The sequence below is a fragment of the Mirounga angustirostris genome, unplaced genomic scaffold (genome assembly GCF_029215605.1).
Source record: "Mirounga angustirostris isolate CCGP_5_RB_7025 unplaced genomic scaffold, mMirAng1.0.hap1 SCAF_2, whole genome shotgun sequence".
NCBI classification, from domain to species: Eukaryota; Metazoa; Chordata; class Mammalia; order Carnivora; family Phocidae; genus Mirounga; species Mirounga angustirostris.
In genome coordinates, this window is record NW_026991710.1 from 11924095 (window position 1) to 11940750 (window position 16656).

A 16656-nucleotide genomic window follows, 5' to 3' on the forward strand; every position below is an offset into this window, starting at 1 on the left:
TGCACCCCGATGTTTATAGCAGCAATGTCCACAATAGCCAAACTGTGGAAAGAGCCAAGATGTCCATCAACAGATGAATGGATAAAGAAGATGTGGTATATAAATACAATGGAATATTATGCAGCCATCAAAAGGAATGAGATCTTGCCATTTACAACGACGTGGATGGAACTGGAGGGTATTATGTTGAGTGAAATAAGTCAAACAGAGAAAGACATGTATCATATGATCTCACTGATATGAGGAATTCTTAATCGCAGGAAACAAACTGAGGGTTGCTGGAGTGGGGGGTGGGGTGGGAGGGATGGGGTGACTGGGTGATAGACACTGGGGAGGGTATGTGCTCTGGTAAGCACTGTGAATTGTGCAAGACTGTTGAATCTCAGATCTGTACCTCTGAAACAAATAATGCAATATATGTTAAGAAAAAAAAAGAAGAAGAAGAAGAAGAAGGTAGCAGTAGGGGAAGAATGAAGCGGGGGAAATCGGAGGGGTAGACGAACCATGAGAGACGATGGACTCGGAAAAACAAACAGGGTTCTAGAGGGGAAGGGGGTGGGAGGATGGGTTAGCCTGGTGGTGGGTATTGAGGAGGGCACATTCTGCATGGAGCACTGGGTGTTATGCACAAACAATGAATCATGGAACACTTCATCTAAAACTAATGATGTAATGTATGGGGATTAACATAAGAATAAAAAAAATTAAAAAAAAAACCTAAAATGGAATACAATCAAAAAAAAAATCAGTGAACTGTTAACCTAAAGAGACGCAAGACTGTGATCATTAAATACAATATGGGTGTCTAAATAAGTAAACCAGGTACAGGGTGCTTGGGTGGCTCAGTTGGTTAAGCGACTGCCTTCGGCTCAGGTCATGATCCTGGAGTCCCGGGATCGAGTCCCGCATCGGGCTCCCTGCTCGGCAGGGAGTCTGCTTCTCCCTCTGACCCTCCTCCCTTTCATGCTCTCTGTCTCTCATTCTCTCTCTCTCTCAAATAAATAAATAAATAAATAAATAAATAAATCTTAAAAAAAAAAAGGTAAACCAGGTACAATGGTACTAAAATTCAAAATTCCCTACAATCCTTTTATAAAGACTGTCAGGATCTGCGTCCGCTCACGAGTCACTCGGGGGTCCGGCGGCCGGAGGCCGCTGGGGAGAGGGGGTGCCCGGGCGACCTGGGGCAGGTCTCCAGACCTCTCCGAACTGGGTCGGGAGGTTCGGAAGGTTGGAGTCCGGAGGGCCACGGGAGGCCCCTGGGGGACGCTGGTCCGGGGAGGGCGAGGGGCGGCGGCCGAGGCCCGGGGCCGCGCTTACCGTGCGGTAGGTGCGGCTCAGCGCCACCACCAGCTTCGCCTGGTTCTGGTGCGGCTGCTGCGCCAGCTGAAAGGCCTCCTTAACCGGCAGCAGCTTCTTCTCCGCCCCCGTGGCGCCGGCACCCGGCCGGGACGAGCCTCGTCCGCTCCGGGCTGCAGGGGCCCCGCGGACCCCAGGTGAAGTCTACAAAGCCATCTCAGAGGGCGCCTGGGTGGCTCAGTTGGTTAAGCGACTGCCTTCGGCTCAGGTCATGATCCTGGAGTCCCGGGATCGAGTCCCGCATCGGGCTCCCTGCTCGGCGGGGAGTCTGCTTCTCCCTCTGACCCTCCCCCCTCTCGTGCTCTCTGTCTCTCATTCTCTCTCGCAAATAAATAAAATTAAAAATAAATAAATAAATAAAAATACAAAGCCATCTCAGAATCCGGTCAGCCCGCCGCCGAGCACCCAAATTCGAATTACCGCCAGAGCGTTCAAATAATCCCAGCGGGGGAAGGAAATACCGCGAGACTGCCGCGCGAGCGCCTGGACGAGAAGCTGCGGACCCGGCCTCATGTTTTGCGCGTGCGCAGAGGGCCGAGCCAGCCCTTTTCCGGCTGAAAGTGCAATGTTTGTGGGTGCTAAGGTTAGGCCGGAAGTGGTGTTGCGTAGGGAATGGGGGGACGCGCCGAATCGCGGCTCTACGGGCGAAACGGGAGGCTTGAGGCGCTGGGCTGGAGGTGAGGAGAAAGGCAGTCCGTGATAGGAGTGGACCAGAGACTGCTAAGGGGAGATACTCAGGGGTTTGTTGGGGGAGGCACATTCTGTTTTTGTTCAGGGGACGAATTGAGGTCTCCCGGGGGAAGGGGAACAGTAATCCGGGATTTGAGGGGAGCTGTTCTAGGGTCGGCCGAAAGGGTCAGGCTGAAATTCTTAGAAGGCCTAGTTGGGCCTGAGAGGACTGGAGGGAACAGGAATCTGATGAAGAGGATAACGTGCGAATATACCCAGAGGTGACACCTGGAACTTCTGCCCTCAAGGTCTAGTGTACTAATGTGTGCATAAAGGGAAACAAGAGAGTGCAAAAGATGGAAGGTAATTTTAAGTTACTGGTTATGAGACAGATCTGCAATGCTGCAGAAGGGAATCAAGCCTTATAGATCCTTTAAAAAAGTAGAATATTTTAGACAAAAGATAGAAACAAAAGTATGACATACATTGTGTACTCGCCGTCTAACTGGAGAAATAAATTACATAAATTGTTTGATAATATAAATTGAAATCCTTTGTCTGCTCCGCGCAATCTCATTCTGTTCCCTCTTGCCCAAGGTAACCACTCCCCCAAGCACTTTTATGTTTTAATATTAATTTCACATATAGTACTGTTTTGCATATTTTTAACAATCAGTGATGTGATATCCTTTTGCAGTTTGCTTGTTTACTTAATGTTGTTTTTAAGATTTATCAGTGTGATGTAACTCTGGTTCATTCATCATAACAGATGAACAAGTATTCCCTTACTTTATTTTTTCACTATCCTTCTTGTTTTTTGCTTTGTATGCCCAGTGTCTGGTACATTGTTAAGTACTTAAATGTTAGTTGAATGGATGAATGCTGTAGCGTTTGAGCTAAATCATTTCAAGAATGAATAGGATTTCAAATGACTGAAGAGTATTCCATACAAACAGAATACTAGTGTGAAGCAGAATCGTGGAAGTGCATGACGCATTTCAAGAACTATAGTCTTAGAGCTTAAGATGTAGAATTGTTTGAAGGTATGAGATGAAGGAGACACCTAGAAAGATAAGATGAGGCTTAGATTTAAAGGATATTGTCCTGAGGAGAATGCACTAGCTCAGAACCATTAAAGGTTTTTGAATTATGAAGAAACTGATCAAAGGTGTATATTTAGGAGTGCCTGGCTGGCTCAGTTGGTAGAGCATGCTACTCTTGATCTCCAGGTCATGAGTTTTAGCCCCACATTGGGGATAGAGTTTACTTATTTATTTATAAATAAATAAATAAAATCGCTGTATTTTTAGAAGATAATATTCATAACACTGTGGAGATACATCTAAGAGGTAAGAATTAGTGGCAGGGAACTAAAGACCACCTCTTAAGCTTATAGCAGTAATGATCATTGCATTAAGCATATAAGATAATCATGCATACAGCTTAAAATCCTGAAACATTTCCTAGACCATGCATGGTACTACTTTCCGAGACAACTATTTCATACCCTCTCTATCAAACTTGCACCATTTTCTACTTATGTGATCCATTTAGCTGATATCTTGCATCCTTTTTCAGTTAGAGAAGGACTAACCCCAGGGTGCCTGGCTGGCTGAGTCAGAAGAGCATGGAACTCTTGATCTTCGGGTCAAGAGTTAGAGCCCCATGTTGGGGGTAGAGATTACCAACTAACTAACTAACTAACTAACTAACTAACTAAATAAATAAATAAACTGACTGACTGACTAAATTAACTAAATAAAAATAAATGAATAAAAAATGAATACAAAAATAAATAATAAATAAATATATAAAACAAACAAACAAACTTAAAAAAAAAAGAAGGAAAAGGACTTCCACATTCTTTCATTACCACATCTACCAGATCTGTACCTAATACATTACCTCTACTGTTGCTGTAAGTGAATTATCTGATTTAGGAGAGGAAGTAAGCTCTTTAAGAATACTTTTTGAATACAAGAGTCTGAAGCATAGCCAATTATAAACTCCCAAGGAGGCATTGGGTTGAGTAGGCATAGTAAAAATATAAAAGACTAGAATGATTAAATGACAGTTGTTTTTGTCTAAAAGAATAATAATTCATACCTGTAATAATATATAATAATAGTAAAATAAGATTAGTATTTTTATGTGGGTTATTTTTAGGTAGATTTAGGTGCTAAGCTTTATAAGCTAAATCTAAACGTAGTTTACATTTATGTTTTTATAGAACCATTCTTTCTACTACGTATCATTATAAGAGGTTTATTGTGAAATAGGATATCTCTGATTATCCTATTTTAGAGAATGTGTTTTGCTAGCCTTTGTCTTAGGTATTACTAAATTGTTCAAATATAGTTTGTAACTTATTTTTCAAATAAGATAATAGTAATAGTAAAAATACTAATAAATAGTAAAAATAGTGTCAATCATTCCCTCATTCTTTCAAATACATTTATTGAGTACCTACCATATGACAAACACGTTCTAGGAACAAGTAGATAAGATTTGTTAGTGTGAAATCAGTAACCTGAACCCATATCACATGACTATATTAATGAAACCTTCAACTACAAGTAGTTGGTCATTTTAATTGAAATTCTGTCCTAAAGGATGGCTAAGCCATATGCATAGCTGATTAAAGAGCATTATTGCTCAGAAATGTGGTTATATATCCAGAGCAGTCAACCTCAGTGCATATATCTTAAGCATCATTGCACACATTTATGATTTTTTAAGTTTTGGCCAGAAGGGATTTGCCCCAACAGAGCCCATCTGGGCTATGGAATTACACTGATGTACATGCTCATCTTATGATATGTATATGCTCTGATTTACATTGAGTTCTAATTAAGGATATGTCTCTTCAAATTAAAATTCCAAAACTTAGACCAAAAACCTCAGGTTTGAACCTATTCTCCAAAACTCTTGTGACTTCCCATTAAGGCATTTCAGAGACAAGTAAAGAAAAAGGAGGGCAAAAAAAGACTTTGGAGCATGTTTAGTTCCATTTTTCTTTTATTTAGCTCCATTTTTCTTTAGCTATATAAGGTAAATATCTATAAAAAAAAAAAGTAGGGAGACATGGCATATTTTATCCTTAAAATTGTAGTGGTTTCAGAGGTATCTGGCTGGCTCAGTCCGTAGAGCATATGACTCTTCATCTTGTGGTTGTAAGTTCAAGCCCCATGCTGGGTGTAGAGATTACTTAAAAATAAAACCTTAAAAAAAAAAAACCAACTAGTGGTTTGAGATTTCCTGGAAGGAAAGAAGTATTAAAAACAAGTGAATATCCTTGTTGGAACTTTTAATTATGAGAGGAAGAGAGTCAATAATTGTTCTCTTACCTATTAAGGGCAGCTATATATCTGAATCAGATTGCTTCAGGGCTGCTGTGAATTTCCCTCCAGCTCTTTTTATTCATTAAAAAGAAACCTAGATGGAGTTGTTTTCCCAACAATTCAGTTCTGGTTTGAAACATTGATGATGTACACCATGCTCTGACATCCAAGAGAAATAAACTCTTTAGTCCTACTACCTCCCTTGGAAGATACGACATAAGACCTCCAAAGAAAAGCTTTGCCTTTTTCAGACCAAGGTGGAATATTTGGAACATGTCGTCTTTCAAGGAAACATCTAACCAAGATTAAGTCAACGCATCTACCAGTCTTGAATTCTCTCCCAGATACACATCTTTTTAAGTGTAGGCAGGTACTGTAAACAGTAGATTTCCAACTATTTAGGCTACTTAGCTGTAGTTAAAGCATTTATAGTAACTAGCCAAGTCGATATTTCCAGTCCCTCCTAAGGCAACCAACACCTAAAATTGCCTCTGTTCTAACAAATAAACCCTGACCTCTGTCCCTATTTGTAGGTCGGCCTGATGGCACCAACCCTTTATATTACTATAAACAGAAAACTATGCCAAGAGAGTGCTAGCCCAGAGACAGGTGTGCATTTTGTGCTATTGTATATTACAGTTTAATCCTACTCCTATAGCAACAGCTGTTTTCTCAGATGGCTTCTGCTGCCACCTTCCTGGCACCTTCCTAAAGCTGTGTTCCAACATTGTTCCAAAATGCCCATTAAACCTTTCCATCTCAAAAAGTTTCAGCCCTTAAATTTAAGATTTAACATTTGTCCAACCCTAAACTGACAAACAGGAGAGATTTCTCTCTTTTTTTTTTTTAAGATTTTATTTACTTATTGCTGGAGTCCAGCTCCAGCCGGGGTGGGTCTCTCGTAGGAAAGGACGGCGTCGGCGAATGAGGAGACACAGACACAGGATCAGGTTGCAAGCATCTCCTCCTGACAGCCTCGGAGGAACTTTATTTCTTTGTTAGGATATTTTTGTTTTTCCATACTTTCATAACGTGATTATGGTTTTTTTACAATTTATCGAGATAATCTTAGATCATTTTTTGGACTACAGACATAGCCTTCTTTCATTTTTCCTTTGTAATGATTAACATGACCTTTATTGATTTCCGCTTATTGACTTTTGCTAAAACAAAAACAGTACGCAAAGAGAAAGGTGCTAGACAGAGCGTGACCGTCTTGTTATTTTGTTCTATAGAAACTAATTCTTCATGGAATTAGTTTCATTATGATTGCTTAGATAGGCGTAACTAAGATGAGTAGTCACTTTATCATGCAACCCCAGAAATATTCCCACAATTATAAAGATTGCCATAAACAAAATGAAAGAGAATAGCAGGAGCCAGCTGTGGAGTCTCCTGTTTTCAGGATCGTCCCCCATACTTGGACCTTGTCAAACAGCATGAGTAGCTTGGCTCGCGCCAATTTATTTATTTGACAGAGACACAGTGAGAGGGGGAACACAAGCAGGGGGAGTGGGAGAGGGAGAAGCAGACTTCCTGCGGAGCAGGGAGCCCAATGCGGGGCTCAATCCCAGGACCCTGGGATCGTGACCTGAGCCGAAGGCAGATGCCCAACTGACTGAGCCACCCAGGCGCCCCAGGAGAGATTTCTCTTGACCAGCTCTCCACATCACTGTTTTTCACTGAATTACGCTAAATTGTGTGACCTATCTCACCAGCCAGCTTTACTCCTGCCTATACCTTCAGATCTATACCCTTCAGTTCTAACTTTGTTTCTGATCCCAATGGTCCTCTCAAGTGAGTGGGAGAAATCCATTCACCAGACAAGTAATAATAAGTAATCTTAAGATAATGGGTGTTTAGACTTTAACACTATGACTTCCTGGAAGAACTCTTGGAATGTAGAATTTATACTAAAACATAACAGACCTTATGGGGAAAATAGGATCAGGATCATACCATACAACTTTGTTAACTAGAGCAATAACAAAAGAAAAATGATGTAAAATGTATTCAGGGGGCGCCAGGGTGGCTCAATCAGTTAAGTGTCTGCCATAGACTCAGGTCATGATCCCAGGGTCCTGGGATTGAGCTCCATGTCGGGCTCCCTGCTCAGCCAGGGAGTCTGCTTCTCCCTCTGCCCCTCCCCTTCTGCTCATGCTCTGTCTCTTGCTTTCTCTCTCCCAAATAAATAAATAAAATCTTAAAAAAAAAAAAAAGTAAAACGTATTCAGGATTTGTTTTAATGAGGTCCAATAAGACACACAGAAATGGCTGTCACAAAGTAGGAAGTTTTTATACTCTCAGATCCCTAGAAACAAGGTAGAGCATGCCAAGCCACACAAGGAGGGCCACATGGGGAAACACTAGGATTGGTCAGGAGGCAGAGGGAGTGGAAGGGAAACTGGAAAACCCTGTAATGTGGAAAAAGTCTGTATTTTCTAGGGAAGGAATGAGTGATGCAGGGTAAGCAGGCTAATCAGATTTAGAATTGGATTTTTATTAATTTCAACAAAATTGTCCCTGGGATGATTAGGGCCAAGGGGAATATTGCCAGAGTGTAAGAGCCCAATTGGGCGGGGGAGGTACAGGTGTGCAAGTAGGGTGGGCTCTGGTATGGTTAGTTTGCATATGAAAGTTGTGCAAGCTGGGTTGAGCTGTTTGCTGTCAGCCATCCCTAGGATAGTTCTGGGGGATGATCAGTCAGTCCTTCCTTGATTAGTGAGAACCCAGATGCCAGACAGCATCAAGAATACAGATAATAACAAAATATAGATAATGCAAACAATTCTGATAAAAGTTATTAACACTGTAAGATTTTGAATTTCTTTAAAAAAAAGATTTTATGTATTTATGGGTTTTTTTTTTTGAAGATTTCATTTATTTATTTGAATGAGGGCGCAAGAGAGAACATGAGCAGAGGGAGAGGGAGAAGCAGACTCCCCACTGAGCAGGGAGCCAGAGTTGGGGCTCAATCCCAGGACCCTGGGATTATGATCTGAGCCAAAGGCAGCCAGTTAACCAACTGAGCAACGCAGGTGCCCCATTATTTATATATTTGAGAGAGTGCACATGGCACATGTGAATGGGGGGGCAGGCTGAGGGAGAGGGAGAGGAAAAGAATTCCAAGCAGACTCTGCACTGAGTGCAGACAGCCCAAAAAAGGGATCAATCTCATGACCCCAAGATCATGACCTGGGCCCAAACCAAGAGTGAGATGCTGCCAGAGTCCAGCTCCAGTCGGGGTGGGTCTCTCGTAGGAAAGGACGGCCTTGGCGAATGAGGAGACACAGACACAGTATCAGGTTGCAAGCATCTCCTCCTGACAGCCTCAGAGGAACTTTGTTTATATGTTAGGATATTTTTGTTTTTCCATACTTTCGTAACATGTGATTATGTTGTTTTTTTTTTTTACAATTTATCGAGATAATCTTAGGTCATTTTCTGGATTACAGCCATAGCCTTCTTTCATTTTTCCTTTGTAATGATTAACATACCTTTATTGATTTCCGCTTATTGACTTTTTTTTTTTAAAGATTTTATTTATTTATTTATTTGAGAGAGAGAGAATGAGAGAGAGAGCACATGAGAGGGGGGAGGGTCAGAGGGAGAAGCAGACTCCCTGCAGAGCAGGGAGCCCGATGCGGGACTCGATCCAGGGACTCCAGGATCATGACCTGAGCTGAAGGCAGTCGCTTAACCAACTGAGCCACCCAGGCGCCCTCCGCTTATTGACTTTTGCTAAAACTAAAAAACAGTACGCAAAGAGAAAGGTGCTAGACAGAGCGTGACCGTCTTGTTATATCGTTCTATAGAAACCAATTCTTCATGGAATTAGTTTCATTATGATTGCTTAGATAGGCGTAACTAAGATGAGTAGTCACTTTATCATGAAACCCCAGAAATATTCCCACAATTATAAAGATTGCCATAAACAAAATGAAAGAGAATAGCAGGAGCCAGCTGTGGAGTCTCCTGTTTTCAGGATCGTCCCCCATACTTGGACCTTGTCAAACAGCATGAGTAGCTTGGCTCGCGCCAAGATGCCCAACCAACTGAGCCACCCTGGTGCCCAAAGTCATTGAATTTCTAATAAACATTACAGTAAATATAAGGGTTTACCCGCCCCCCCAGAAAGGTGAAACAACTTGATGGAAGGGTGTGTAAGGAAGTGCTGTGTTATAGTGCTAAGACCCAAATACACTAAGATCAAAGAGAGCAGTGCATTAAGTGCAGGTTTCCCCTTCAAAAAGTAGAGCATTCCTATGAAATCCCCTGCTTTCTGAAAGTTTGTGTTATGCCACTTCGCTTTTACCGAAGACCTACACTAGTACGGTAACGGCTTTTTTCGTAAAAGTGAAAATCCTCTTTGGATTTCTTTCAGTTAGCAAAATAGGTATTAACATAGGTCTGTCCTAAAAGTGAAATGGTGTAACACGAACTTTTAGAAAGTGGGGGATACCTGTACTTCTAAGATGGACAAAACCAAACTGAGCTAAGAGGAAGTATGTAATGGTGAATGAACTATATTCCTCCATGGCTTGCTTTATTCAGCTTTGTAAGTGTACTTTGCAACTCCTGATGCTGACTTCCAGGCTTTACTGACATTTTTTCTATTTACCAATCTTGGTTCAGGTGATTTGCCTTACAGAAATAGGCCTAAGCTGATAAAGCATAGTGATGAGAAGAGCTTTTAGGCTTTTTGCTTCAGCACTCATGATCTTGGATGTCATGAAGGTTGCTGTAGCTGACAATAATACTCTCTGTGTTGTAAAGCTTTAATGTCATATCTCTGCTTTTATTCCCAGGTCAAGGATGCAGTCCAAGAAAGTTCTAAAAATATATCATCAGGTCCAACCTGGTAGTTAACCTAGCTATGAAAAGCCTCCTTGGATCCTCACTGGGTCAGACCATACTGGCATTCTTAAAAACTCTTCCCATTAAAAAGTGTCAAGAATGAAAATATAAGGTATATACCTACCACTTCAAGAAAGTTCCTACCAGCCAACAGTCTAGCACATTAGCTTGCTGCTTTGATCATCAAACAGACATACTCAAGCTCAACACAGCAAAGGAAAATGTCTCTGTATCAATATTTTTCACATTCTGTGTGTGACCCATCAGTAGGTCATGAAATCAGTTCTGTGAGTCAAAAAATTTTTTAAAACAAAATAAAATAGAAAGTATCAGGTGCTTTGCCTGACTCCTCTGCAAGAATTTTGCTGCAAGAAATACTAAGGTCAATTTCAGTATGTGAAAAGATAATTAATGGAGGGCATATAATGAATAGAATGTATACTGACTTAAGACATGGTTTTTCAATCCTTTGCCCACTGGTGTCTTGTTTGGTTTTCATAATAAAGTTGGTGAGCAGTCTAGTTTTATGTTACCATGACTTGCAACTAGATGTGAATTCTGAGATGTTCAACTGAGATGCATTTGCAAACTGCATTTTTAGAAAGATGTTATCTAGGCTATATTTATATGTATACATATATATATATATATTTTTTTTTTTTGGTTAATGGCAGTTAAAACATTTTAATCAAAATTACTTTTAAAATGGATCATATCTTTTTTAAAAGAAAGAGGAAAAATGAAGTGAAATATGCAGAAGCATGTTCAAGTTCATCTGCTGTATCTGGAAATGTGAATAGTGACAATACTGAGAAAAATAGTGACTCTGATTTGCAATCTTCAGCTTCGTTTGAGACACATTTCAAAAAGAAAAAAGTAAGTGCAAGACGTTACAATGAAGATTATTTAAAATATGGTTTTATCAAATGTGAAAAACCCTTTGAAAATGACCGACCTCAGTGTGTTATTTGTAATAATATTCTTGCAAATGAAAGCTTAAAACCTTCAAAATTAAAAAGACACTTAGAAACTCAGCATGCTGAACTTATTGGTAAGCCTCTTGAATATTTTCAAAGAAAGAAAAAAGATGTAAAGTCGTCAACACAATTTCTTGGTGGTTCTACCGCCATTAGTGAGAAAGCCTTATTATCATCATACTTAGTTGCATATCGGGTAGCAAAAGAGAAAATGGCTCACACAGCTGCTGAAAAAATAATTCTTCCAGCATGTTTGGATATGGTACGTACAATTTTTGATGACAAATCAGCTGATAAATTGAAAACGATATCTAGTGATAACACAATATCTCTTCGCATTTGTACTATTGCGGAACATTTAGAAACAATGCTTCTAGCTCGGTTGCAGTCTGGTATAGATTTTGCAATTCAGCTTGATGAAAGCACTGATATGGGGAGCTGCACAACAATCTTAGTTTATGTCAGATATGCGTGGCAAGATGATTTTATGGAGGATTTTTTGTGTTGTTTAAATATAACCTCACATCTAAGTGGATTAGATATTTTTACAGAATTAGAAAAGTGCATTGTTGGTCAATATAAATTAAACTGGAAAAACTGCAAAGGAATTACAAGTGATGGAGCAGCAAGCATAACGGGAAAACATAGCAGAGTAATTAAAAAATTGCTAGAAGTTACTAATAATGGTACTGTGTGGAATCATTGTTTTATACATCGTGAAGCTTTAGCATCCAGAGAAATCCCACAGAATCTCATGGAAGTATTGAAAAATGCAGTGAAAGTGGTTAACTTTATTAAAGGAAGCTCACTAAATAACCAGCTTCTTGAAACATTTTGTTCAGAGATTGGAACTAATCATACCCACTTACTATATCATACCAAAGTCCGTTGGTTGTCTCACGGGAAAATACTAAGCAGGGTTTATGAACTCAGGAATGAGATTCACATTTTTCTTACTGAAAAAAAATCTCATTTGGCAAGTATTTTTGAAGATGATATTTGGGTAATGAAATTGGCATATTTAACTGATATTTTTGGCATTCTTAATGAACTGAGTTTAAAACTACAGGGGAAAAATAGTGATATATTCCAACATGTCGAACGTATCCAGGGATTCCGAAAGACATTATTGTTATGGCAAGCGAGGCTGAAAAGCAACCGTCCTAGCTACTACATGTTTCCAAGATTTTTGCAACATATTGAAGAGAATATTATTAGTGAAAACATTTTGAAAGAAATAAAATTAGAGATATTGTTGCATCTCACTTCTCTGTCTCAAACTTTTAACCATTTCTTCTCAGAAGAGAAATTTAAAATATTAAGAGAAAATTGCTGGGTAAAAGACCCATTTGCTTTTCGAAACCCAGAATCAATAATTGAGTTAAACTTGGTGCCTGAAGAAGAGAGTGAATTATTGCAGCTCAGTTCTTCATATACATTGAAGAGCGATTATGAAACATTAAGTTTATCAGCATTTTGGATTAAGGTGAAGGAAGACTTTCCTCTGCTAAGTAGAAAGAGTGTCCCACTATTACTACCATTCACAACAACTAGCTTGTGTGAGCTAGGGTTTTCAGTCTTAACCCAGTTAAAACCAAAGGAAAGAAATGGGTTGAATGGTGCGGCAGGTATGCGGGTAGCCTTGTCCTCCTGTGGTCCAGACTGGGATGAACTTATGAACAGGCAAGCACACCCATCACATTAAATAAATCTTACCTGGTTTTTGTTTTTGTGTTTCTTATTTTGTGACATTTTCCTACGTTGTATTTAGAGGTTAATATAGCATTGTATGAGATAACTTTGTTTTTATTTTTGTTACATTTAAATATTAATAAAATCATAATGTAACTTTACATTCATTGAACAAAAATTCAGTGAACTTCTCTTAGAGTCCAGGAACTGTTTTAGAGACATTTGAGATACAAAATGAAGAAAGCAAAGATCATTCTATAGTGGAACTTATGTTCTAGCAGGGAGAGAGAGACCATAAATAAGACTTATAATATTTCAAAGATAAGTGCTATAGAAAGAGTAATAAGAAAGGTCAGGAAACTATTTGAGGACCAAATCATGAGGGGCTCAGTAGACCATCATAGGACCTCTGGGTTTTTGTCAGTGAAATGGAGAGCAATTGAAGGGTTATGCAGAGGAAATACATTAACTGAATTAGGTCTTAAAAGACACTCCAGGAGTGCCTGGGTGGCTCAGTCGGTTAAGCATTCGACTCTTGATTTCAGCTCAGGTCGTAATCTCAAGAGTTGTGAGACCAAACCCCACACTGGGCTCTGTGCTCCTCATGGAGTTTGCTTGAGAGTCTCTTTCCCTCTGCCTCTGCGTGTGCACTCCCCCCCCCCCCCCCCGTGCACTCTCTCTCTCTCAAAATAAATAAATAAAATCTTAAAAAAAAAAAAAAAAGACTCACTCCATGGGTGCCTGACTGGCCCAGTCCATGAAGCATCTGACTCTCGATCTCAGGGTTGTGAGTTTGAACCCCTCGTTGGGTGAAAAGATTACTTAAAAATAAATAAATAGACGCACTGACTGATATTTTGAGAATAAATTGAAGTAAATGCTACTTCCCTAAAGATTTTCCTAACCACCGTAGGTTTTTTTTCCCCATTATTCCCTTTATTTCTTTGTAGTATATCATTTGTAATATTTTAATTATTTGATTACTAGTTCTGTCAGTCTGCCACCTTAGGATGAGTGCTCCACAGGAGCAGAGTTCATGTCCATTTTGTATGATACATAGTAAGTGGGTATTCAGTATACATTTGATTAACAAATAATGGACTCTAACATCTGAACTTGAGGTCATATTCTCAGGAATAATTATTAAATGTGTGGCAAAGCCTTTTTTACATTTTAAAAATCTGATTTTGTTAGATAACCTCTGTAAGTATCCGAATATGCACTGGTTGATACAGCTTCCTCGTATTGTTGCTGATAATTAAGCAACTTAAATTGCTTAATATGTCTTTCTCAAACTAATTTCAACTTCTGCCTTTATGTATTCACTGACTCCAATGAGTGATTTTTTTTTAAGTGATGTTTCTTTTGGCAAGGGCTTTCTCTAAAATCATAAAGGTTAGCAATTCTTTTCCATCAGCCACCACACTTAGCATTATTGTAATACTTGATTTTCCATATTTTGTATTCTGTTGAAGGTAATCACTCCCCCCCCCCCCCCCCCCCCCGCTTTCTTGCTTTCTTTGTGCTTGAAATAAAGTGTTGGAAAACAATTCTCCATGAATATTTAACTTGTCTGCTCAGTGTGGATCTAATGAATGAAGGTATTTGCATCCAAGTTAAGGATGTTTATAAAGGGAGTCAGTTTAGGATCATGAAGCTAGAGACACCCAGAGAAGTAAAGATAAAGCCTTCTTCCCCTCTTCAAATACCAGCAACTCCATAACACCCTAGTCTTCTGTGGTGCAACCCACTGCATGATGCAGAGGTAACACCTGGCCCTTACCATGTCATGCTGTGGGAACTGGGGTATGGGGAACTGACAAACAATACTGATCTGGCTGGGTTTCTTGCTATGAGTAAGAAATTGTCTGACCCAGAGATCTTGTGTCTTTTGTCAGTATATGTCATTTGTGCAAAATCCTTTTTACTATGTAAGGCAACATATTCAAGGTTTCAGGAATTCGGATCTGGACATCTGGGTAGTGAAGAGAGGACTCAACCTATCACAGGCCACTCTTCACAAAGACTCATACTAATCTTGGGCACCTGGGTGGCTCAGTTGGTTAAGCGACTGCCTTCGGCTCAGGTCATGATCCTGGAGTCCCAGGATCGAGTCCCGCATCGGGCTCCCTGCTCGGCGGGGAGTCTGATTCTCCCTCTGACCCTCCCCCCTCTCATGCTCTCTGTCTCTCACATAAATAAATTTAAAAAAAAAATTAAAAAAAAAAGACTCATACCAATCTTGCATGAGAAATACACTCACCTCTCCTGAAGTGACCAAAAGTCTCAGCCCATTACAACATCAAGTTCAAAATCTCATCTAAGTCTCACCAGCCCCAAGGCTCAAATCTGACATCTAAATCACCTAAAGTAGGTGTGGGTACAGGATCTGGGTATAATCTATCCTGAGGCAAAATCCTCTGTGAACCTGTGAAATTAGAAAGTCAGTTCCGTGTTTCAAAAATACAGTGGTGGGACAGACCTAGGTAACAGTCACAACCATTCCCATTCAAAAAGGGAGAAACTGAGAGACAAAAATGAGTCACCATCCAATCACCTTCAGAGGTCCACCTAGGCAAACTCCACTAGGTTTCAAAGCCTTGGGATAATTTATATGGCACATGCCTCTGCCTTCTGGACTGAGAGCACTCTCTGGGACTATGGCTCCACATTTGGAGTCACACTTTTTTTTTTTTTTAAGTAAACTCTACCTCCAATGTGGGTCTTGAACATGTGACCCTGAGATCAAGACCTGAGCTGAGATCAAGAGTTGAAGGCTTAACTGACTGAGCCACCCAGGTGCCCCTATTCTAAGACCTTCAAATGCCTCATCTCTCTTCATCCTTTAGCAACCAAGAAGGCCAACCAACAAAAGAGATAACTTTATTTATTTTTAATTTTATTATTTTTTAAGACAAATTTTTTAAGGATTTATTTATTTATTTGACAGAGAGTGTGCAATCAGAGGAGGGGCAGAGGGAGAGGGAGAAAGAAGCAGGCTCCCCGCTGGGCAGGGAGCCCGATGTGGGGCTCCATCCTAGGACCCTGGGATCATGACCTGAGCCAAAGGCAGACACTTAACTGACTGAGCCATCTAGGCGCCCCTAAGACAAAAAAAAAAAATTTTTTTTTAAGATTTTATTTATTCATTTGACACAGAACCAGACTGAGATAGAGAGAGACAGACAGCAAGCACAAGCAGGGGGAACGGCAGGCAGGGGAGAAGCAGGCTCTCTGCTGAGCAAGGAGCCCCTACACGGGGCTCGATCCCAGGACCCTGGGATCATGACCGGAGCCGAAAGCAGCTGCTTAACCAACAGAGCCACCCAGGCGCCCCTAAGACAAAATCTTTAATAAGGAAGTCCAGAATTATTGAAAGCTCTTAATGTTCAAGAAAACAATGTCCAGATTAGTACTGAGTTCAAGGTCTTTGAGATATGACCCTAGCTTTCCTGGAAAGTCTCAACCTGCACTCTGATTACCAATCAAACTAATTTTTTATCTTTTCCAGGAGGAGCCCCATGCTTTCCCATTATTCTGCCTTTGCTCAAGCAATTGGCACCATCTGAAATTTCTTTCCCCCAGATCTATATATGTCAGCATCCTATGCCTCCTGGAACTTCCTATAAGGGGAATAATAAAATATGCCTTTTTTTTACCTGTAGCTTCTTTCACTCAGTATATATACGTTTAGATGCTTCAGTGTATCAGTAGTTCATGCCTTTGTATTGCTGAGTGGTTTTCCATTGTATGACTAGATC

The 16656-nt window shown here is 40.2% G+C and overlaps 1 protein-coding gene across 2 annotated transcripts; it reads left to right on the forward strand.

The window, feature by feature from the left end:
- Positions 1 to 1852: 1852 nt before the first annotated feature.
- On the forward strand, positions 1853 to 14379 carry FAM200B (family with sequence similarity 200 member B). Of its 2 annotated transcripts, none has more exons than XM_045881450.3 (2): positions 1853 to 2036; positions 10178 to 14379. In XM_045881450.3, the coding sequence occupies exon 2, from the start codon at positions 10932 to 10934 to the stop codon at positions 12906 to 12908; it is 1977 nt and encodes a 658-aa protein (XP_045737406.1). In that variant the 5' UTR covers positions 1853 to 2036; positions 10178 to 10931; the 3' UTR covers positions 12909 to 14379. The 2 variants fall into 2 exon arrangements, with proteins under 2 accessions (XP_045737406.1, XP_045737408.1); XM_045881452.3 differs by lacking the exon at positions 1853 to 2036 and adding an exon at positions 2044 to 2391.
- Positions 14380 to 16656: the final 2277 nt, after the last annotated feature.

What these genes read in the sequence shown, in the direction of transcription:
- FAM200B (XM_045881450.3), top strand. Translation starts at nt 10,932, where the DNA reads ATGGATCATATCTTTTTTAAAAGAAAGAGGAAAAATGAAGTGAAATAT.